Source organism: Mauremys reevesii, linkage group 9, assembly GCF_016161935.1.
Source record: "Mauremys reevesii isolate NIE-2019 linkage group 9, ASM1616193v1, whole genome shotgun sequence".
Classification (NCBI taxonomy): Eukaryota; Metazoa; Chordata; order Testudines; family Geoemydidae; genus Mauremys; species Mauremys reevesii.
The window spans coordinates 5551347-5568972 of NC_052631.1; the positions used below are offsets into that span (position 1 = coordinate 5551347).

General features: G+C 51.0%; 1 protein-coding gene across 1 annotated transcript; it reads left to right on the plus strand.

Annotated features, from left to right (window-relative positions):
- Nucleotides 1-1107: 1107 nt before the first annotated feature.
- C9H2orf72 (chromosome 9 C2orf72 homolog) lies at nt 1108-14139 on the plus strand. The gene is made up of 4 exons (XM_039488725.1): nt 1108-1336; nt 1453-1858; nt 9142-9255; nt 11629-14139. The coding sequence occupies exons 1-4, from the start codon at nt 1115-1117 to the stop codon at nt 11718-11720; spliced, it is 834 nt and encodes a 277-aa protein (XP_039344659.1). The 5' UTR covers nt 1108-1114; the 3' UTR covers nt 11721-14139.
- Nucleotides 14140-17626: the final 3487 nt, after the last annotated feature.

Consider the following 17626-nt stretch of genomic DNA (forward strand, 5'->3'; position numbering starts at 1 on the left):
CATCTACCAATGTGATATATGCCATCATGTGCCAGCAATGCCCCCCTGCCATGTACATTGGCCAAACCGGACAGTCTCTACGTAAAAGAATAAATGGACACAAACCAGATGTCAAGAATTATAACATTAAAAAACCAGTCGGAGAACGCTTCAATCTCCCTGGTCACTTGATTACAGACCTAAAAGTCGCAATATTACAACAAAAAAACTTCAGAAACAGACTCCAATGAGAGACTGCTGAATTGGAATTAATTTGCAAACTGGACACCATTAAATTAGGCTTGAATAAAGACTGGGAATGGATGGATCATTACAGAAAGTAAAACTATTTTCCCATATTTATTTCCCACCCCCACTGTCCTCACACCTTCTTGTCAACTGCTGCAAATGGGCCATTTTGATTACCGCTACAAAAAGTTTTTTCCTTTCCTGCTGGTAACAGCTCACCTTAACTGATCACTCTCCTAAGAGTGTGTATGATAACACCCCTTGCTTCATGTTCTCTCTGTGTGTGTGTGTATATATATATATCTTCCTACTGTGCTTTCCACTGCATGCATCCTATGAAGTGGGCTGTAGCCCATGAAAGCTTATGCTCAAATAAATGTTAGTCTCCAAGGTGCCACAGATAGTCCTGTTCTTTTGGCAGATACAGACTAACACGGCTGCTCCTCTGAAACCTTTAAGTACCCAATTCTGTACACTCCCCCTGAAGCTCTCCTACTGGCCACTGCTGGAGACAGCAGAGGGGGCTAGATGGACCATTAGTCTGCCCCCCTCTTATTTTTTGTTCTCTGCATTTTCCTTTTAACCAAGGCTGTTGCTCCGATTGGGAGACTGCAACCAGGGCAGGCTTGACCCCCCCACCGTAGCACCCCTTGGTTCCATCTTATCCTAGAAGCCTTGGGCTGGTGGGGGATATTTTGCCCACAAAAGGGGGTGGGTCATAAACGTTCTGGGCCCCTGTTTCCCCGCCCCTGCACCCCACGTGGAGCTAGGTGCAGGAGCCCAGGGGGAAGAAGCCAGGGAACAACCTGAGGGGCGGGGCGGGGCAGGCGCTGAGCCCCGGCCCGGGGCGGCGCTGCAGAGGCAGACGGGGAGCGCCCAGAGGGCGATGGAGGGGGAGTCCCCGGGCCCCGGGGAGCAGGCGCTGCAGGAGTTCCAGGCCCTGGTGGAGCTGGTCGGGGGGAAGCCGGAGGTGCTGCTGGTCGGGGAGGTGCTGGAAGCGGGGGAGACCCGGGCGCTGCTGGGGGCTTTTGCCCAGGAGCTCTTCGGGGAGCGGCCCGGGGACCCGGCGGGCGGCGGGGGGGAGCCGGGGGGGCGGCCCGGGGACCAGGCGGGCGGCGGGCGGGAGCCGGGGGGGCGGCCCGGGGAGCCGGCGGGCGGCGGGGGGGAGCCGGGGGAGCGGCCCGGGGACCAGGCGGGCGGCGGGGGAAGCGGCCCGGGGACCAGGCGGGCGGCGGGGCGCGCCGCCTCCCAGGTCCGGGTGTGCCTCGGCCCCGGCGGCGCCGGCCGGGAGATCCGCTCCCGCTCATCTTCCTGCTGTGCCGGGCCGGCTCCCTGCAGGCGCGGCGGGCCCGGGCCCGCCTGCGGGAGATCGCGCGGGACCTGCGGAGCCGGCTGCCCCGGGGCCCGCCGGCCGCCCTGGTGGGGGTGATCGTGCAGCCCGGCCCCGGCGAGGAGGAGGCGGCGGCGGCGCTGCTGGAGACGCTGCTCCGCGAGGTCTTCCAGGGGCAGCGGGCCGGGCGGCAGGACACGGTGCAAGCGGCCGCCTACAGCCCCGGCCGCCCGGACGGGACGCGGGAGGTCCGGAGAGCCGCCTGCCGAGCCCTGCGAGCGGCCCTGCAGCACCGAGCAGGTACGGGGCGGGGGCGTCGGGGTCTTTCCTGCCATTTGCCCCCCCCCTCCCCCGGCTGCCCCATTCCCCTGTCTGTGTCAGCACCGGGGGCATCCCGCAGCGCTGATCCTGCCTGCCCCCCCCCCCTCCGCCCGGAGTCTCTTGCAGATGCCGCAGTGGGGCAGGCAGGCAGCCTCCCCTGGCTGGGTCTCCCTGGACCCTCAGCAGGACTTGGGTGGGGTAAGGGATGCAAAAGGCCCTAGGACGTGCAAGGGGAACGTGGCTCCCTGAGTTGGAATTGGGCAAGTGCCCCAGAGCCAACCCCGGGTTCCTTCAGCGAAGGCCCTGGGAACGGGCCGGGCCGGAGCGCAGCTGGCCGTGCTGGGGCATCGGTTCAGAAGAAACGGTGCCACCTGCATAGTCCCAGGCGCCCCTGTTCTACGGCATCCCGGAGGGGTTCCCAGCCCAGTACTGACCCATCCCGGCTGCTCAGTTCTGAGGTCTGATGGGATCACAGCACAAGACAGGACTGTGGGTTTAAATGTACTGTAATAATTCACAGCTGTGAGGAACACCACTGGTTACAGCTGATTGGTGCTATGGTCTTGAACCCACTTCTGTCTCAGCAGGGCCGCCCAGAGGGGGGGGCAAGAGGGGTAATTTGCCCCAGGCCCCGAGCCCCACGGGGGCCCCCACCACAGTTTTTCGGGGCCCCCGGAGCGGGGTCCCTCACTCGCTCCGGGGTGCCCGGCAAACTCTTGCGGGGCCGGGCGCAGGAGCTTCTGCCGCTCCCGGTCTTCGCCGGCGGGGGGTCCTTCCGCTCCGGGTCGGAAGGACGCCCTGCTGGCGAATTACCGCCGAAGACGGAGCGGGACCCGCCGCCAAAGTTCAGCTCGGTCTTCGGCGGTAATTCGGCGGCGGGGGGCCCTTCCCTTCCGGGACCTGCCGCCGAAGTGCCCCGAAGACCTGCCCCCGCCGAATTACCGCCGAAGACCGGGCTGCGCTTTGGCGGCGGGTCCCGCTTCGGCGGTAATTCGGCGGCGGGGGAGGCCCCCGCCGCGGGTCTTCGGGGCACTTCGGCGGCGGGTCCAGGAACGGAAGGGCCCCCCGCCGCCGAAGACCCCGGGCCCCCGGTATCCTCTGGCCGGCCCTGAATTCTGGATCCTTCTCAGGCTTAGGTTGGCCACTCCTGCCTTAGACACTCCAGTTTCCCAGTATTGCCACCAGCACTGCTCCTTATGGGGATGACTGGTTATGAAAACCAATACAATAAAAGAAAAAAGGTTCTCCCGATCCCAAAGGACCAAGCCCCAGACCCAGGTCAAATGATAACTTAGATCTTACCCAAAATACACGCTTATAACCAATTCTTATTAACTAAACTAAAATTTATTTAAAAAAAAAAAGAGAGAGTGTGTTGGTTTAAAGATCAATATACATACAGATTTGAATTCAATTCTTGAGGTTCAGGTAGTTGCCAAAAGTCCTTTTAGAAATAGTCCACAGGTTATAGTCCAATATCCATATTCAGGGTGACAGGTGACTCCAGTCAGTGACTGGGTATCTCAATTCTTATGGCTTAGGGTTTCCCCTTCTTGAAACCCAAAGCAGATCTGAGATGAAGAAGGATTTTTCATACCCAGGGTTTTTATACATTTCCAGCAGCGTCTTGGCCTGAGAAAACAATAGGATTAACTTTGTCTCCCAAACATCCTGGCAATTAGCATAGGGTAATTTATCCATTAAACAGTTCAGATACAGGTTACCACAACCTTCAAAGAGACATATAGACAATAATGCTATTTCGCTCAGGTGTCTTCCTAAATGTTAAAACTCCTTTTTTTGATCTTTGAATCAAAGCCAGAGTAATAGAGGAGACTTGTTTGCTTACATCACAAGACCTGAGCAAACAGCTCCCCTTCTATCTCTAACAATGCAGGCTGCATTTCAAAGCGCTATATTACATATCTTCCTAACAAATCTTGAAAGTTGGGCCATGGGTTATGTCAGTCTGTGAGTTAATTAACTCTTTCTGGCCCTGTCTCACCTTTCAGTGAGATATTATATTACACTCATAGTATCAGAGAGGTAGCCGTGTTAGTCTGGTTCTGTAGAAGCAGCAAAGAATCCTGTGGCACCTTATAGACTAACAGACGTTTTGCAGCATGAGCTTTCGTGGGTGAATACCCACTTCTTCAGATGCAAGTGGTGGAAATTTCCAGGGGCAGGTTTATATATGCAAGCAAGAAGCAAGCTAGAGATAACGAGGTTAGTTCAATCAGGGAGGATGAGGCCCTGTTCCAGCAGCTAAGGTGTTGAGCATGAGCACGAAAGCTCATGCTGCAGAACGTCTGTTAGTCTATAAGGTGCCACAGGATTCTTTGCTGCTATTACACTCATAATGTCACATGGCGTAACTGTGCTTTTCCTGGTACAGCATATTCCAGCCGCTCACACTCTGGTTCTCCTGGAGCGAAACAAGCAGCATGCTCAGAAGCATGGTGTTGCCAATATAACTGCATCTACTCTAGGGACTTTTGCCTGCACTGCTGCATCAGTCACAAATGATGTCTTATCACACCCTTGACCAAAGTAGCTATGCTGGCCGAAGTCTGTAGTGTACATGTAGCCACATTTACATTAGGATAAAGACACCGGTATAGTTTATTCCTGTAAGGGGAATAAGCTTTACACATATAACTACATCCCCATTAGGGGCGATACTGGTAAAAACACTCTGCTAGATGATCAGACCCCTAACCGGTGTAGTTATACCAGTACCTCATCTGTGTGTTTATGCGCAACCACATGGCAGTTCAACCCCTCTTCCACACCCCTTCTCAGTCTGTCCTGTTTTCTCTCTCCCCCTCGCTTTCTCTGCTTTCCCCACATGCTTGGATCCCGTCCAAAGGCTCCTCCCTGCCCCTCTTGCCCTAAGGGCCCTGCGGCCAGAGGTGCTGGAACTAGGGATGCTGTTTCACCCCCCGGCTTGAAGTGTTTTCCATCGTATACAGGGTTTACAGTTGGTTCAATGGCTGTCAGCACCCCCACTCTGCTAACTGTCCAGCATCCCTGCCTGCAGCTGTCCTCGAATGCATTTTCCTCAGACCCTCTCCAGATCCATAGGGCCCCAGCCAGGATTCATAGGCTCCCCAGAGGCGGCAGCCTCACTTCAGCCCCTGTAGTCCCCGCTCAGAGGACCCACCCTCCCCTTGCCCTTAGTGCTTTTATTTTTCCCTTTGGCCCAGTTGTCTCCTTCCCATGGTGAAACCTGTGGGGGGGTGGGGCAGAGGGGCGGAAAAGCTCCCTTGCTGAGTCTCCTGTCAAGGCCTGTCAGCTTCCGTGGGTCAGGAGCCAGCTGCATGGCTGCTGCCATGGGGCAGGAGAGACGTTTGCAGGATTTGGGGTTGGGTTGTGCGGTGTTTGCCTTTTCCCCACTTCAGTGCATACAGGAGGAGACACTCGGTGACATCCCTGTTCCTGGGTGTTTCCTACCCACGTCTCAGATCCCTGCTCCCTGATGTTATTTCTTGGCTTCGCTTCATGTTCCTGTTGTTTGGCCTCCTTGTCCTGTCTCCAGTGTCTTTTCTCCGGCTGGTGGAGCTGCCAGGCCTTCGCTCCCTGCTGGCTCTGTCATTAGCTGCAAATACAACAGCTCAGCCCCAGCTCGCTGCCCCCACGAGCCTTGGGAATACTGGCCTGGCCGCTCCCCTTCTGCGCTCCACAGAACCGTATCGGGCTGACGTTCTGCATCTTCTGTCAAAAGGGGCCTGACCCTCATCCCTGTGTTACCCTTTGCCCCGGTAACTCCACAGAACTGGTCTCACACAGTTGCAGGTGAATCTTCTGCTAGGTATGTACCCAGACTGGGACGTTGGATCCCGCACCCCAGGAGCCTGGGCTGTCCTAGAGATTCAGCAGTGAGATTTGGAGCCAGATCTGAAATTCGTGACTCGGGCCTGTCTCTGTCCAGATGGAATCAGAAACCATCAGATTACTCTCCCCTTTCCCTGAAGGCCAGGTCTGAATGAATCCAGCCACGATTTTCGTGGTTCAGGTGCTCTCTCTCTAATGAGCCGACCTGGAACCCTGAGTTTGCACTTTGGGGAAGCTTGGATCTGATCCCGGCCTGGTCCCTTCACCCCTTTCAAGCCCGTACTGCCCCCTTCTAGTGCTCCAAGGCTAGTGGCAGTTGCAACCTTTGCGCCTGTGACTTTGTACTGAGGCAGGAACACGCAGCTTTTCCATCCCTCACTTCCATGTGCCTGACACTGCTCTCCTTCGCCCATCTGTCTCCCATCAAGGGAATCCTGCTGGGGTCTCAGCATTTGCTTCACACCCTCTTCTTTAAGTCACTCTCCCAAGTGCCCCAGAACCCTCTGGATCCTTTTGGTCCCAACATCCCACTAGAACAGCAGCAGAGATGGAAAAACATCTCTCTCTCTGCGTTACCATGTTGCCTTAGCAGCTTTGCTTTGATGCTAGGGAAACTGGTGCTTGTGGATTCTCACAAATATCGATAGCCCCCCCCCCCCGCTCTTAATTTTGGCGGTGGTGGGAATAACCTGGCAGATAGCAAAGAAGAGAGCAGCATCTCTAGGAGCCTTCAGTGGGTGCTTCAGAAGGCCTGTTTGCATAGGGCCCCGTATGCTCATGTTTTAGGTGTCTGGAGGATGCTTGTCACTGCAGCTGGCCTGCCTGAGCCCCCCCCCTGGGGGGATGGTAGTTTTAAACTGGTGTGTGTGATAACAACGAGATACCGATCCTACAACCCATACCCGTGCTAGTAGCCCCAGTGAGCTTACTCGTATGCATGAGAAGAATTCACAGGAGTCAGGACTTCCGGGGTTGGCTCTAATTGCTTTCACCACCAATACAATGGGGAATAGTATTTTTAAACTTGTGCAAGGGATGAGCAGCAGAGATTTGAGCTGTAGCAATGTTATGAGGGCATGCCATGTCTACCTGGGAAAGTTACACTGTTATAAATAAGGTGTGAATTTAAACTGCTGGAGTTATGCTGGTATAGCTCCCAGTATGGGCAGGGGTATGCTTATTCTGGAATAAGTGTGTTTTGTTCTTGGTTTGGTTCATGTCATTTGGGAAGGGGTGTAAGCTACATTGAAAAAAGCTACTCTTATGCAGGAGCGTAACTATACCAGTATTACTAGTACAACTTTCCTGTGTCGACAAGCCTTTGCCTTTTCCCTTTCGTCTCAGTTTTGCTCTGCAGCTCCGTGCTATTCAAACCATGCCACCACCCAGCTCCTCACAGTGCAGACCTGAACTACAGCAGCCCTTTGCTGTTCTGGTCCCACACCTCTCTTGAACGTAGGGTCTGTAGTGCAGACATAACTTATGTCAGCACAGCCCCCTAGTTTAGATGCAGCGTATGCTGATGGAAAGAGTTTTCTCGACCACTCAATAATTGTCCTGTTCTGTTCATTCCCTCTGAAGCATCTGGCACTGGCCACTGTGGGATGACGAGATACTGGGATAGATGGACCATTGGTCAGACCCAGTATGGCCGTTCTTATGTTCCTGCTGATGTAGGAACACCCTCCTTCCTCCCCCGCACCCTCAAACAACAACCCACTTCCCCAACAACCTGACATTAGCTATGCTGACAGAAGCACTTTGCACTAATGGTTTTGTTGGCGTAGCTGTGTTGATCACACCCCTGACCAATGCAGCAACATTGGTACAGTTTTAAGTGCAGACCAAGCCGGATTTGGATGGAGACAATGGATATCCACTTACACTTACGGCCTTATCTATTATTTTATTGGGGGATTTGTTTTGTTGGTCAAGAGGAAATATTGATCACTTTGTGCGGCTTAATGTTGCATAAGATTGATTGCCTTAGTAAGGAGAGTCACTGCTAAAGCGGCTGATAACTTACGTTTCTTGGCGTTAAGGTTTGATTGGTGGATGAGATATTGCATATCCTAGGATTTGGGGATACTCGATTGCTACAATAATCTGTTTGTCACATGAGGCTGTGTGAGAGTAAAACTACCCTTGTCTAATATCCTAGTATTTTACAAAAACAACGAGGAGTCCTTGTGGCACTTTAGAGACTAACAAATTTATTTGGGTATAAGCTTTCGTGGACTATAACCCACTTCATCAGATGCATGGAGTGGAAAATATAGTAGGCAGGTATAAATATGCAGCACATGAAAAGATAGGAGTTGCCTTACCGAGTGGGGGGGGGCAGTGCTAACGAGGCCAATTCAATTAGGGTGGATGTGGCCCATTTCCAACAGTTGACAAGAAGGGGCTCTGGTACCCAGAAGTCACCTACTACAGGACAGGCCCAACAAAGAAAGTAACAGAACGCCACTAGCCGTCACCTTCAGCCCCCAACTAAAACCTCTCCAGCACATCAAGGATCTACAACCTATCCTGAAGGACGATCCCTCACTCTCACAGACCTTGTGAGACGGGCCAGTCCTCGCTTGCAGACAGCCCCCCAATAGTCTTGACTCCTGTGAATTAGCCCACGAAAGCTTATGCCCAAATAAATGTGTTAGTCTCTAAGGTGCCACAAGGTCTCCTTGTTGTTTTTGCTGATACAGACAAACACGGCGACCCCTCTGAAACCTGGTATTTTACAGTAATCCCTCAAGACCTAATAACTCACCTTCCGCTGCAATGTTCTTTTCCTTATGCAGATTCTGCGGCATTGTTAAATACAATATAAATCTCTCTCTTTCCAGCAGGTCTCCCTGGGAGGGGAGAATAGTCAGTCAATAGGAAGCAATAATAGAAGTGTCTGGGGCCGAGGCCCTGACGCAGGATGTGAGGTTTCTGCCTGCCTTCTCTCTTCATTTATGCTTTAGTTCTCACAGCTGCCGTGTGTGTGCACAAGCAAATCCGTGCCAGCTTCCTTGCTGTGCCTCCTGCGGCTGCCAACAGTCCTCTCATTGAAGCAAATACAAAACCCCTCCAAAGCCAACTGTTAGTGAAAATCATTAAGGAAATTCTTGGCAGCAAGAAAGTGTGGACAAATAGTTAGTCCTTATTCTGAATGTGTCCACTCTAGGTAAGAATTTTCACCAGGGGAGAAATGGATTTCTGGGTACCGTTTAATGATTTCACATGGTGAGTTCTGTATAGAGGCTCAAATTTCCAACACCCCAAGGCTGAGGAGCATGGGATACCACTGTCTGCCAGCAGGGAACAGCTGTACTGTACGTGACCCAGAATAAGGCAGGTCCCCCTATTGCCAGCAAGGACTTGAGAAAGCCCTGGCTCTTGCTGATAACATTCTGAACTCCCCGTGCTCTTTTATTTCCAAGGTGGGGAGGAGAGAGAGAAGCGGAGATTCCCCTCCCTCCTGCGGTGCGTCCCCTGGGGCAGGAAGAGCCGGAGAAGAAGCCGATCGGCTAATGCTGCCAACAACCTTCATGAGGGTATGCTCAGCTCCCTTGAGGTGCTTGTATTCTCCACACATCTAGCAGTGGGCTCCTAGCAGGACAGTTGTATCTTACGATGTGTGGCAACCGTGTTTTTTTTCCCCGGCAGCATTCCCAGATCTTTCCAGTCTAAGAAATGGTCGATCGGGAGAAGCCTCGGAACCTGAATCTCCCCTATGATGATGCCGAGTGCTCCCACTAAGCCACAAGGTCTGGCCTATGGTCCTTTTCTACCAGCAGGCTCTGATTCCCAAGCCTAATGTTGGCTGGCTTCCTTAGGGAGAACATCTTCTCGGTATATACGGGCTGATGCATCAGTACTAAATGCCCCTAGAATCGATCCTCTGGTGGCAGCACATATAACACCATAGGCACAGCCATCCCCACAACATCCAAATGCTGAGAGACAATTTCTGTAGCAAGCTGGCTGGGATGTTTCTTTTAGTGTTGTCTTGCCCTGGTATTTTATGAGCACATTGCTGGGTCCCTCTATCTGCCTGTGCTCACTGCAGTGGCCTGCACGCAGCGTTGGTTGTAATGTGGCAATGGATTTGCTAGAACATGTCTGAACTACAAATTGCTAATGGGGCCGCAGCACTTGCGCAGCAGTTAGCATCTTCAAAGTGCTGTATGGCAGCTACCCCCTGCTACATGTGCATCTGTACCCTCCCGGTCTTCTAAACTCACATCCCCCCCTGTTCTGACCACCTGCTTTCTTCAGTCCCTCACCGTCTCACCACCATGAACGTTCCGGGTCTCTCTCCCTGCTGGGTCTGACTCATTACCTCTCCCATCCCTGGTCTTTATTGCAGTGGCAGAGGACCCTGTGTTGGTAGGTGCTTTGCCATTATCTCTTAGGTCTTTTATCTGGTCCAATAAAAACTCAGTGGGCCCAGTTCTCTCTTTATTTACACAGGTAGTGTCACTGAAGTCAGTGGACTTCTATGAGTGTAGCTGAAGCTTGGTCTACACTTAAGTTTTGCTGGCAAAGTGATGTCATTTAAGAGTGTGAAAAAATTCACACCCCTAACTGACATAGCTGTGCTGGCAAACTGCCAAAGGGGTCCTTTTGCTGGTATAGATGATTTATTTTGTTCACCGAACTGGTGTAAACTATACCTCTGCCCCGCTATAATGTGACCCGATATAACACGGGTTCGTGTATAGGGTGGTAGCAGGGGGGCTTTAAAGGGTCTGGGGCTCCGGCTGCTGTGGGGAGCCCTGGGCCCTTTAAATCCCGCTGGAGCCCTGCCGCTGCTACCCCGGGGCTGTGGCAGTGGGGCTCCACTGGCGATTTAAAGGGCCTGGGGCTCCCTGCAGCGGCTGGAGACCGGAGCTCTTTAAATCACCGCCGGAGCCCTGCTGCCCCTACCCCAATATAACGGGGTTTCAGCTATAATGCAGCAGGGATTTTTGTCTCCCCACGACCGTGTTATAGCGGGGGAGAGGTGTATACCGGCTAAAGCACTCTTTTGCTGGTATAAGCTGCATCTCCACTAGAAAGCTTTGCTGGTATAACTATGCCACTGTCTAGTGTAGACAAAGCTGGACACAGAACTTATCCCTGTTTCTAAATAATGACGTAGAGCCCTACTCCAGATCACTCCTGAGGTTCTCTGGAAATGCAGTTTCAAATACTGTTCCCACAATTCTTGCATTTCCCAGCAATGATCCCCTTTCTGCAGGGGCACCATTCGCCAGAGGCTACAGATTGCTTCGGCAGGAGTCCTGAATCATACCTTTATTCATAGTAAATGTATCTTTTGCCTAGTTAATTTCCAAACTGATCCATGACCAATGGTGAGGACACCCACGTGGAGAACCCTCTTGTTATAATAATTCATTATGTGACAATGGTGCAACTAGGGGGCTTCAGATTAAACAGGAGCCTATGTGGGCAAATCACTGAAATGCCCAGTTTGTGAAACATTAAAATTTGGTACAGAAACGGCATTTGCTCCATTGAAAATTGTGGTGGCAAGAAAATCCAGTTCAATAAACATTCAAGGCCCTGATCCTGCAATCGATTTTAGGCAGACGGACCCTCTTGCCCGTGTGGAAGTTGATGAGGCATCACACGGGAATGGGGGTTGTCTGTGTGGATGAGATTCCAGGATTGGGACCCAGATGAGCGGGCGAGGTGAGTCACCTTCGGGTGTTAGTTTAAAATCCCGTACGCTGCCAGAATGCCCAAAACTGGAGCTGATTATGAAAAGTCTCCAATTTATGGTTCATTCATTGCTTAAACCTTGATCCTTAATTAAAAATATGAATCACAATTTGCATAAAATGAGTGTGTTGAAAACCGGGACTCCTGTCTGCATCTTCCTCAGTGACCTTGCTGTGTCTCCCTTTCCCTGCTCCTTGTAGGTGGCCTGCAGGACCCCGAGGAGGGAGTGGCTCTGACAGGCATGTCGCTAAACGGAAACTGTGAAGAAGCAAGCAGAGGCACAGGCGCTTAAAGCTGCTGGATGGCGTCAAGGAACCACCCTTGCTGATTTGCTCTTGTAGCATGAGGACGACGGGCTGAATTCACCCTGGTGATCTTCTGGAAAGGGGACATGGAAGCCATCAGCCAGCTCTTGGGAAAAGCTGCTACCTTCTGTAGCAACAGTGTCCGAGCCAGATAACCGTCCTGCTCCCACCCCACCATTGCTGCAGCAAAACCCAGAGGAGGGTTATGTTCTGCCACCCGGTAGAGTTCATTTGTAGATGCATCCAATGGAATTTCTTAAAGGCCCACAGTCCATTTTAGCATTTCACGGGGTGTGTGACAGTGCAGGAATCCCAGGTATAAAACATGCTCTGCTGCTAGAAGAGAGAGTCTCTCATTTGAAGAACAAAATTCCCCGTCCAAGAGGCCTTCCGGGTTTCTTTGCTGATGAAACCAATCTTCTGCCTTGCCCTCGTGCTTTATTGCTGTTCTAAAGCTCCAGATAACGGCCTCAATAGACCTTCCATTTTCTGTTATGGCTCCCCCATTAGGAAACAACAGGCAAGTGGGGGAGAAAGCGATGGAGCTGCAGGGAGGTCACGGTGCGACTGCTCGTCTCCGTGTACAGGCCTTGGGACATACTGGCGAGTTGAAGAGGATTGAATGCAATAATCTAATGTGAAGAAAGGCAATAATTGCTACTGTCATGCCGTACGATCACGTGCACGATGCAGAAGTCACTGATGGTCATGTCAATAGGAGAGCGGTCTGAGAGAGCCGTTCATTCCATACGGCTAGTCCTGGTGCTAAGTGAGTGATTTACAGGTTGCATTGGAGGCAGAGCAACCAACAGTGCTTATAGCATTTCCACGTTCCGATGGGGGTGACAGATGTCCATTCCCCTACCCCCCAACTTCTTAACCGTGGGATCCCAACAACCACACGGCTTTCAGGCCCCGAAGATCACCCCATACATTCATCTCTCTTAAAGATGTGACTTAATATATTGTTTTTAGGCAATACAATCTATATATTTAATAGTTTTCAGAGGTATTTTTTTAACCTGTCTGACAACCAATTGTTTTAATTAGGCTTTTATTTCCATGGAGTATTAATGGGACACTGGGTATGTCCAGCTTCAACATAACAAATGTTTGAGTTTGGCTTGGTTTTCCTTGCTCTCTGTTGCGCGTTTTCATCTGGATCAGGCTGTTGGCAGGACACTCTCGCCTCAATTATGTCCCATCTCACTGTCCTCCAGGCTTGCTGGGAGGCTCTTTCATTTGGGTCAGTCCATCAACAATTGTTTTGTCTTTCTTTGGTTGGCAGAGAAGTGGCTTATAACTGAGCACTGTGTAATCCTAGCGAATCCAAACTCCTGATGAGATGAAAATTGGTCATGTCCCTCGCGAGAGCAATGTGCCTTAGGCATTCCTTATCGTTTGTGTAGAGTAGGGAGTGGGCAGTCAGGACACCTCGGTTCTGTATCCAGCTCTGACCATGGACAAATCATTTAATTTCTCTGTGCTTCAATTTCCTCAACTGGAGAATGGGGATTTTGATACGTACCTACCTCACACAGGAGCTGCAAGGCCTCATTAATTTCTGACAAGTGCTATGAGATCCTTGGAGGTGCCAGAGAAGGGCAATGGGAGAACAAGGGTGTACTATAGTCTACATGTCTGGGGTCTCCCAATGGTGCTGCAGTGATGTTTCTGCTCTATGAAAGCAGCTCGCTGCATCTGGGGTGATTGGGTGGCTGCTGAGCAGTGGAAAAAAGCATTAGGTGTCAGGGTGAGGGGAGTGGGAGGGACAGAGTAGCTGGGTAAGTGGGGAAAAGTTTTCTCTGATCCTCTACGGGTGTTTGAAGAAATTATTTGGTGGAATTTTACATTGTAATTAAGGTCACTTGAAAACTTTGCTGCTGAAAGTCTTTGTGGCTTATGACTTAGGCCTTGTCAACATATATGTGTTCGTTCAGTTTAACCTAAGGTGAGACTTTAATCCCAGTATAACACACTCTGTGGGGACACTTATCCTGGTCTGAGAGTGCCTTTTATTTAAATTTAGCTTGTATCACTTGGGAAGGGGTTTAAGCTAAACTGAAAAAAGCCACTCTTATGTGTGTCCACACCTGGAGTTATACCTGGGTAAAACTTTCCTGTGTAGACAAGGCTTTCAACAGAACCTAGAAGGTAGATAATACAGTAGAACCTCAGAGTTATGAACACCGGAGTTATGAACTGTCCGGTCAACCACACACCACGTTTGGAACCAGAAGTACACAATCAGGCAGCAGTAGAGACAAAACCCAAATACAGTACAGTCCTGTGTTAAAAGTAAACTACTTAAAAAAAAAAAAAGGGGTGGGGGAGTTTAAAAAAAAGATTTGACAAGGTTAGGAAACCTTTTCTGTGCTAGTTTCATTTAAATTAAGATTGTTAAAAGCAGCATTTTTCTTCTGCATAGTAAAGTTTCAAAGCTGCATTAAATCAATATTCAGTTGTAAATTTTTGAAAGAACCACAAAGTTTTGTTCGGAGTTATGGATATTTCAGAGTTATGAACAACCTCCATTCCCGAGGTGTTCATAACTCTGAGGTTCTACCGTAGTGTCATAGCATGTAAGAGTCTGTATAGAGGGGACCAACACCACCGTGCTTCCAGATCACGGGGTATTCTGTATGTTAAATTTGCTTTGAGGGAACATGGTTACAAGCAAATTGAAAATTACAAATGTAATGAGATTTAGTAAAGTCATTTATTGTGGGTGGCTGCGTACGTGATGCTGAATTTCAGCACTGAGTGGGAAACAGTTGATAGACTTATAGACTCATAGACCTTAAGGATCATCTAGTCTGACCTCCTGCACAACGCAGGCCACAGAATCTCACCCACCCACTCCTGTATCAAACCTGTGTCTGAGCCATTGAAGTCCTCAAATCATGGTTTAAAGACTTCAAGGTGCAGAGAATCTTCCAGTAAGTGACCTGTGCCCCACGCTGCAGAGGAAGGCTAAAACCCCCCAGGGCTTCTGCCAATCTGCCCTGGAGGAAAATTCCTTCCAGACCCAAAATATAGTTCAGTTACTTGAAGTGAGCGCATTAGCTAGCATTATCTTCTAGCACAGCTCATCTGGGGAGCTGTGCAGGTAGATAAAGGGCATGTCTACACTACAAAATTAAGTCGACTTACGTTAAGTTGACGTACAGCCACCGCAGTAATTAAAGCGGTGGTTCACGTCCACACTTGCTTCTTCTCTTGGTGCGTGTCCTCACCAGGAGTGCTTCCACTGACTGAAGTGGGACATTGAGAGACACTGACAGCTGGAGCCTGGTAACCCTGGGGTTCACAGCTGCGCCTGCTCCTCCCTGCCCCCCGCTGACAGCCAGAGCTGTCAGCCGTGCGCGGGCTCACAGTCAAAAGGCGATGTAAGTAACAGTGTCTACACAGACACTGCGTCACCCTAACTACATCGACATATGCGCTACGCCTTTCGTGGAGTAGTTATGTCGGTGTAGCAGGCCACTTACTTCGGCAGAAGCAGCGTTGTAGTGTACACACTGATATAATTAAGTCGACGTAAGCTGCCTTACATCGACCATAACTGTAATGTAAACCAGGCCTGAGTCTGTTATGTATTTACGTCTCTTTCTGTTCGTCTCTAAATTAAGAGCAGGTCACTTATTCAGACTCTTCATACTAATTTCAATGTTTACTCCCATAACAGCGGTTTTGTAATCTTTGTAATCTGCTAAAGCCTGATGAATTAACCATTTAAAATATCCCTGTAGAGACCAACAAAATGTATACAGACTTGGACGCAAATTCTGCTCCAGATTGACACATTTAGTGACTTTATTGAAGTCAATGGAATCATTCTAGATTTATATGGAAGTAAACGGGAGCAGAGCTGGCCCCATGTATCTTCCACTGGACATTAGTCTAAAGAAGGAAAGTGACTTGGATGATTTTTTTTAACAAGTTAACTGGCCTTTTATAGGTGAAGCAGGTGTTTTATGTATTATTTAATTGGGGGACTAATTTTGGGATATTATCTTAAATACTTGATGTGAGGAATAAATAAACAGATTTAAATCCTACACTGTAGACTGCTTCTGAAGTTTTACTGATGTCTGCCAGAATGATCCCCCCCAATAACACGGATATGCGGCTTACTTGACTTTCAATTGATTTGATTTAAGATAAGCTGGCGGCGATGAAAGTCACTATATACCCCTTTGAGCACTGAAGGAAAGAGTGAAACCTGTCTTTGGTGGCAATCCACAGTGCACGGGTGAGCTTTAACTAGTGACCGAATGCTTGTACTTGGATACTTGAGGATGCTCATTGAGGAGAGGGACCAAATCAAACCAGATCAAACTTTGTAAAACTTCCAATTTTCTGTTTGGCCTGACTTTCCCCTCCTCCGAGTTTACTGACCGGAATGTCAGATCTACCCAAACTGGACCCAGAGCACGAGTCTACAAGCCTAACTGCTGTGCTGATAACCAGGGCACTGCATGAAAAGCAGAGGGGGTGTCTGGACCTTGCACTGCTGTGTCAGCAAACAGTGCCAGGTTGCAGTGGAGAGGGATTTGGCAATGTTTTGTTAGAGGCAGACAGCTGGACTGGATGCTTTTCTGGGCAGGTTTCCCTTTTTTTTCAGCTTGTGAGCTTAGATAAGATGGGAGAAAACCTGCCATGAGGGCTCTTCCTTGCTGTAGTTCCTGGCCTTGCCCTGTGATTCCTGCAGATGTGTGGTAAAAAACCCTCCTCCTTCCTTCCCCACCCCCAACTTCTGGGAGAAGCTGGGAGCACTTCTCACTGGGTAGGCTCTTCAGGGCCGCAACCATCTTTTTGTTGTGTCTGTGCAGCACCTATGCAATGCAGCCTGGGCCATGACTGGATAGTTATATTGCTATGAACGCTTATAGCAGCAAAGCTTGTTTTAGTGAAGAGCTGGGGGTAAACAAGCCCTTAGGAAGTTCCCCTGATGTTCAGCCTAATTTTTCCTATTCTTAACTTCACAGCTCGCTGGCTCAGTGTTCCTTTTCTCCTCCATGTTTCATGGCTCCTGGTGGGGGTCCCAACTTTCTACCTGCACAAAACCACCCTTGCCCCGCCCCTAGCCACGCCTCTCCTCTGAGGCCCCACCCCCACTCCATTTCCCCCCTCCCTCTGTCGCTTGCTCTCCCTACCTTCACTCACTCATTTTCACTGGGCTGGCTCAGGGGGTTAGGGTGTGGGAGGGGGTGAGGGCTCCAGGGTGGGGCCAGAAATGAGGAGTTCAGGCTGCAGAAGGGGGTTCTGGGCTGAGGCAGTGGGTTGGGATGTGAGAGGGTGAGGGCTCCAGCTGGGGGTGTGGGCTCTGGGATGGGGCCAGGGATGAGGGGTTTGGAGTGCAGAAGGGGGCTCCAGGCTGCGGGGTGGAGCCGAGGGGTTCAGAGTATGGGAGGGGGCTCTCGGCTGAGGCAGGGAGTTGGAGTGCGGGGGTATGGGCTCTGGGCTGGGGGTGTGGGTTCAGGGGCCAGAAATGAGGAGTTCAGGGTACAGGAGGCGGCTCCAGGCTGGGGTTGGGGTGCGGGTGAGGGCTCTGTCTGGGGGTGAGACAGATGAGGGATTTGGGGTGCAGGAGGGGGCTCCGGGCTAGTGCTGAGGGGTTTGGAGGGCGGGAGGGGGATCAGGGCTGGGGGTTGGGGTGTGGGGTGGAGTGAGGGCTCTGGCTGTGGATGCAGGCTTGGGGGGGTGGCAGGGGATGAGGGGTTTGGGGTGCAGGAGCATGCTCCAGGCTGGAATCAAGAGGTTCAGAGGGCAGGAGGGGGATCAGGGCTGGGGCAGGGGGTTGGGGGGCAGGCTCTGGACCACGCTTACCTCAAGCAGCTCCTGGAAGCAGCGGCATGTCCCCCCTCCGGCTCTTATGCAGTGGTGTGGC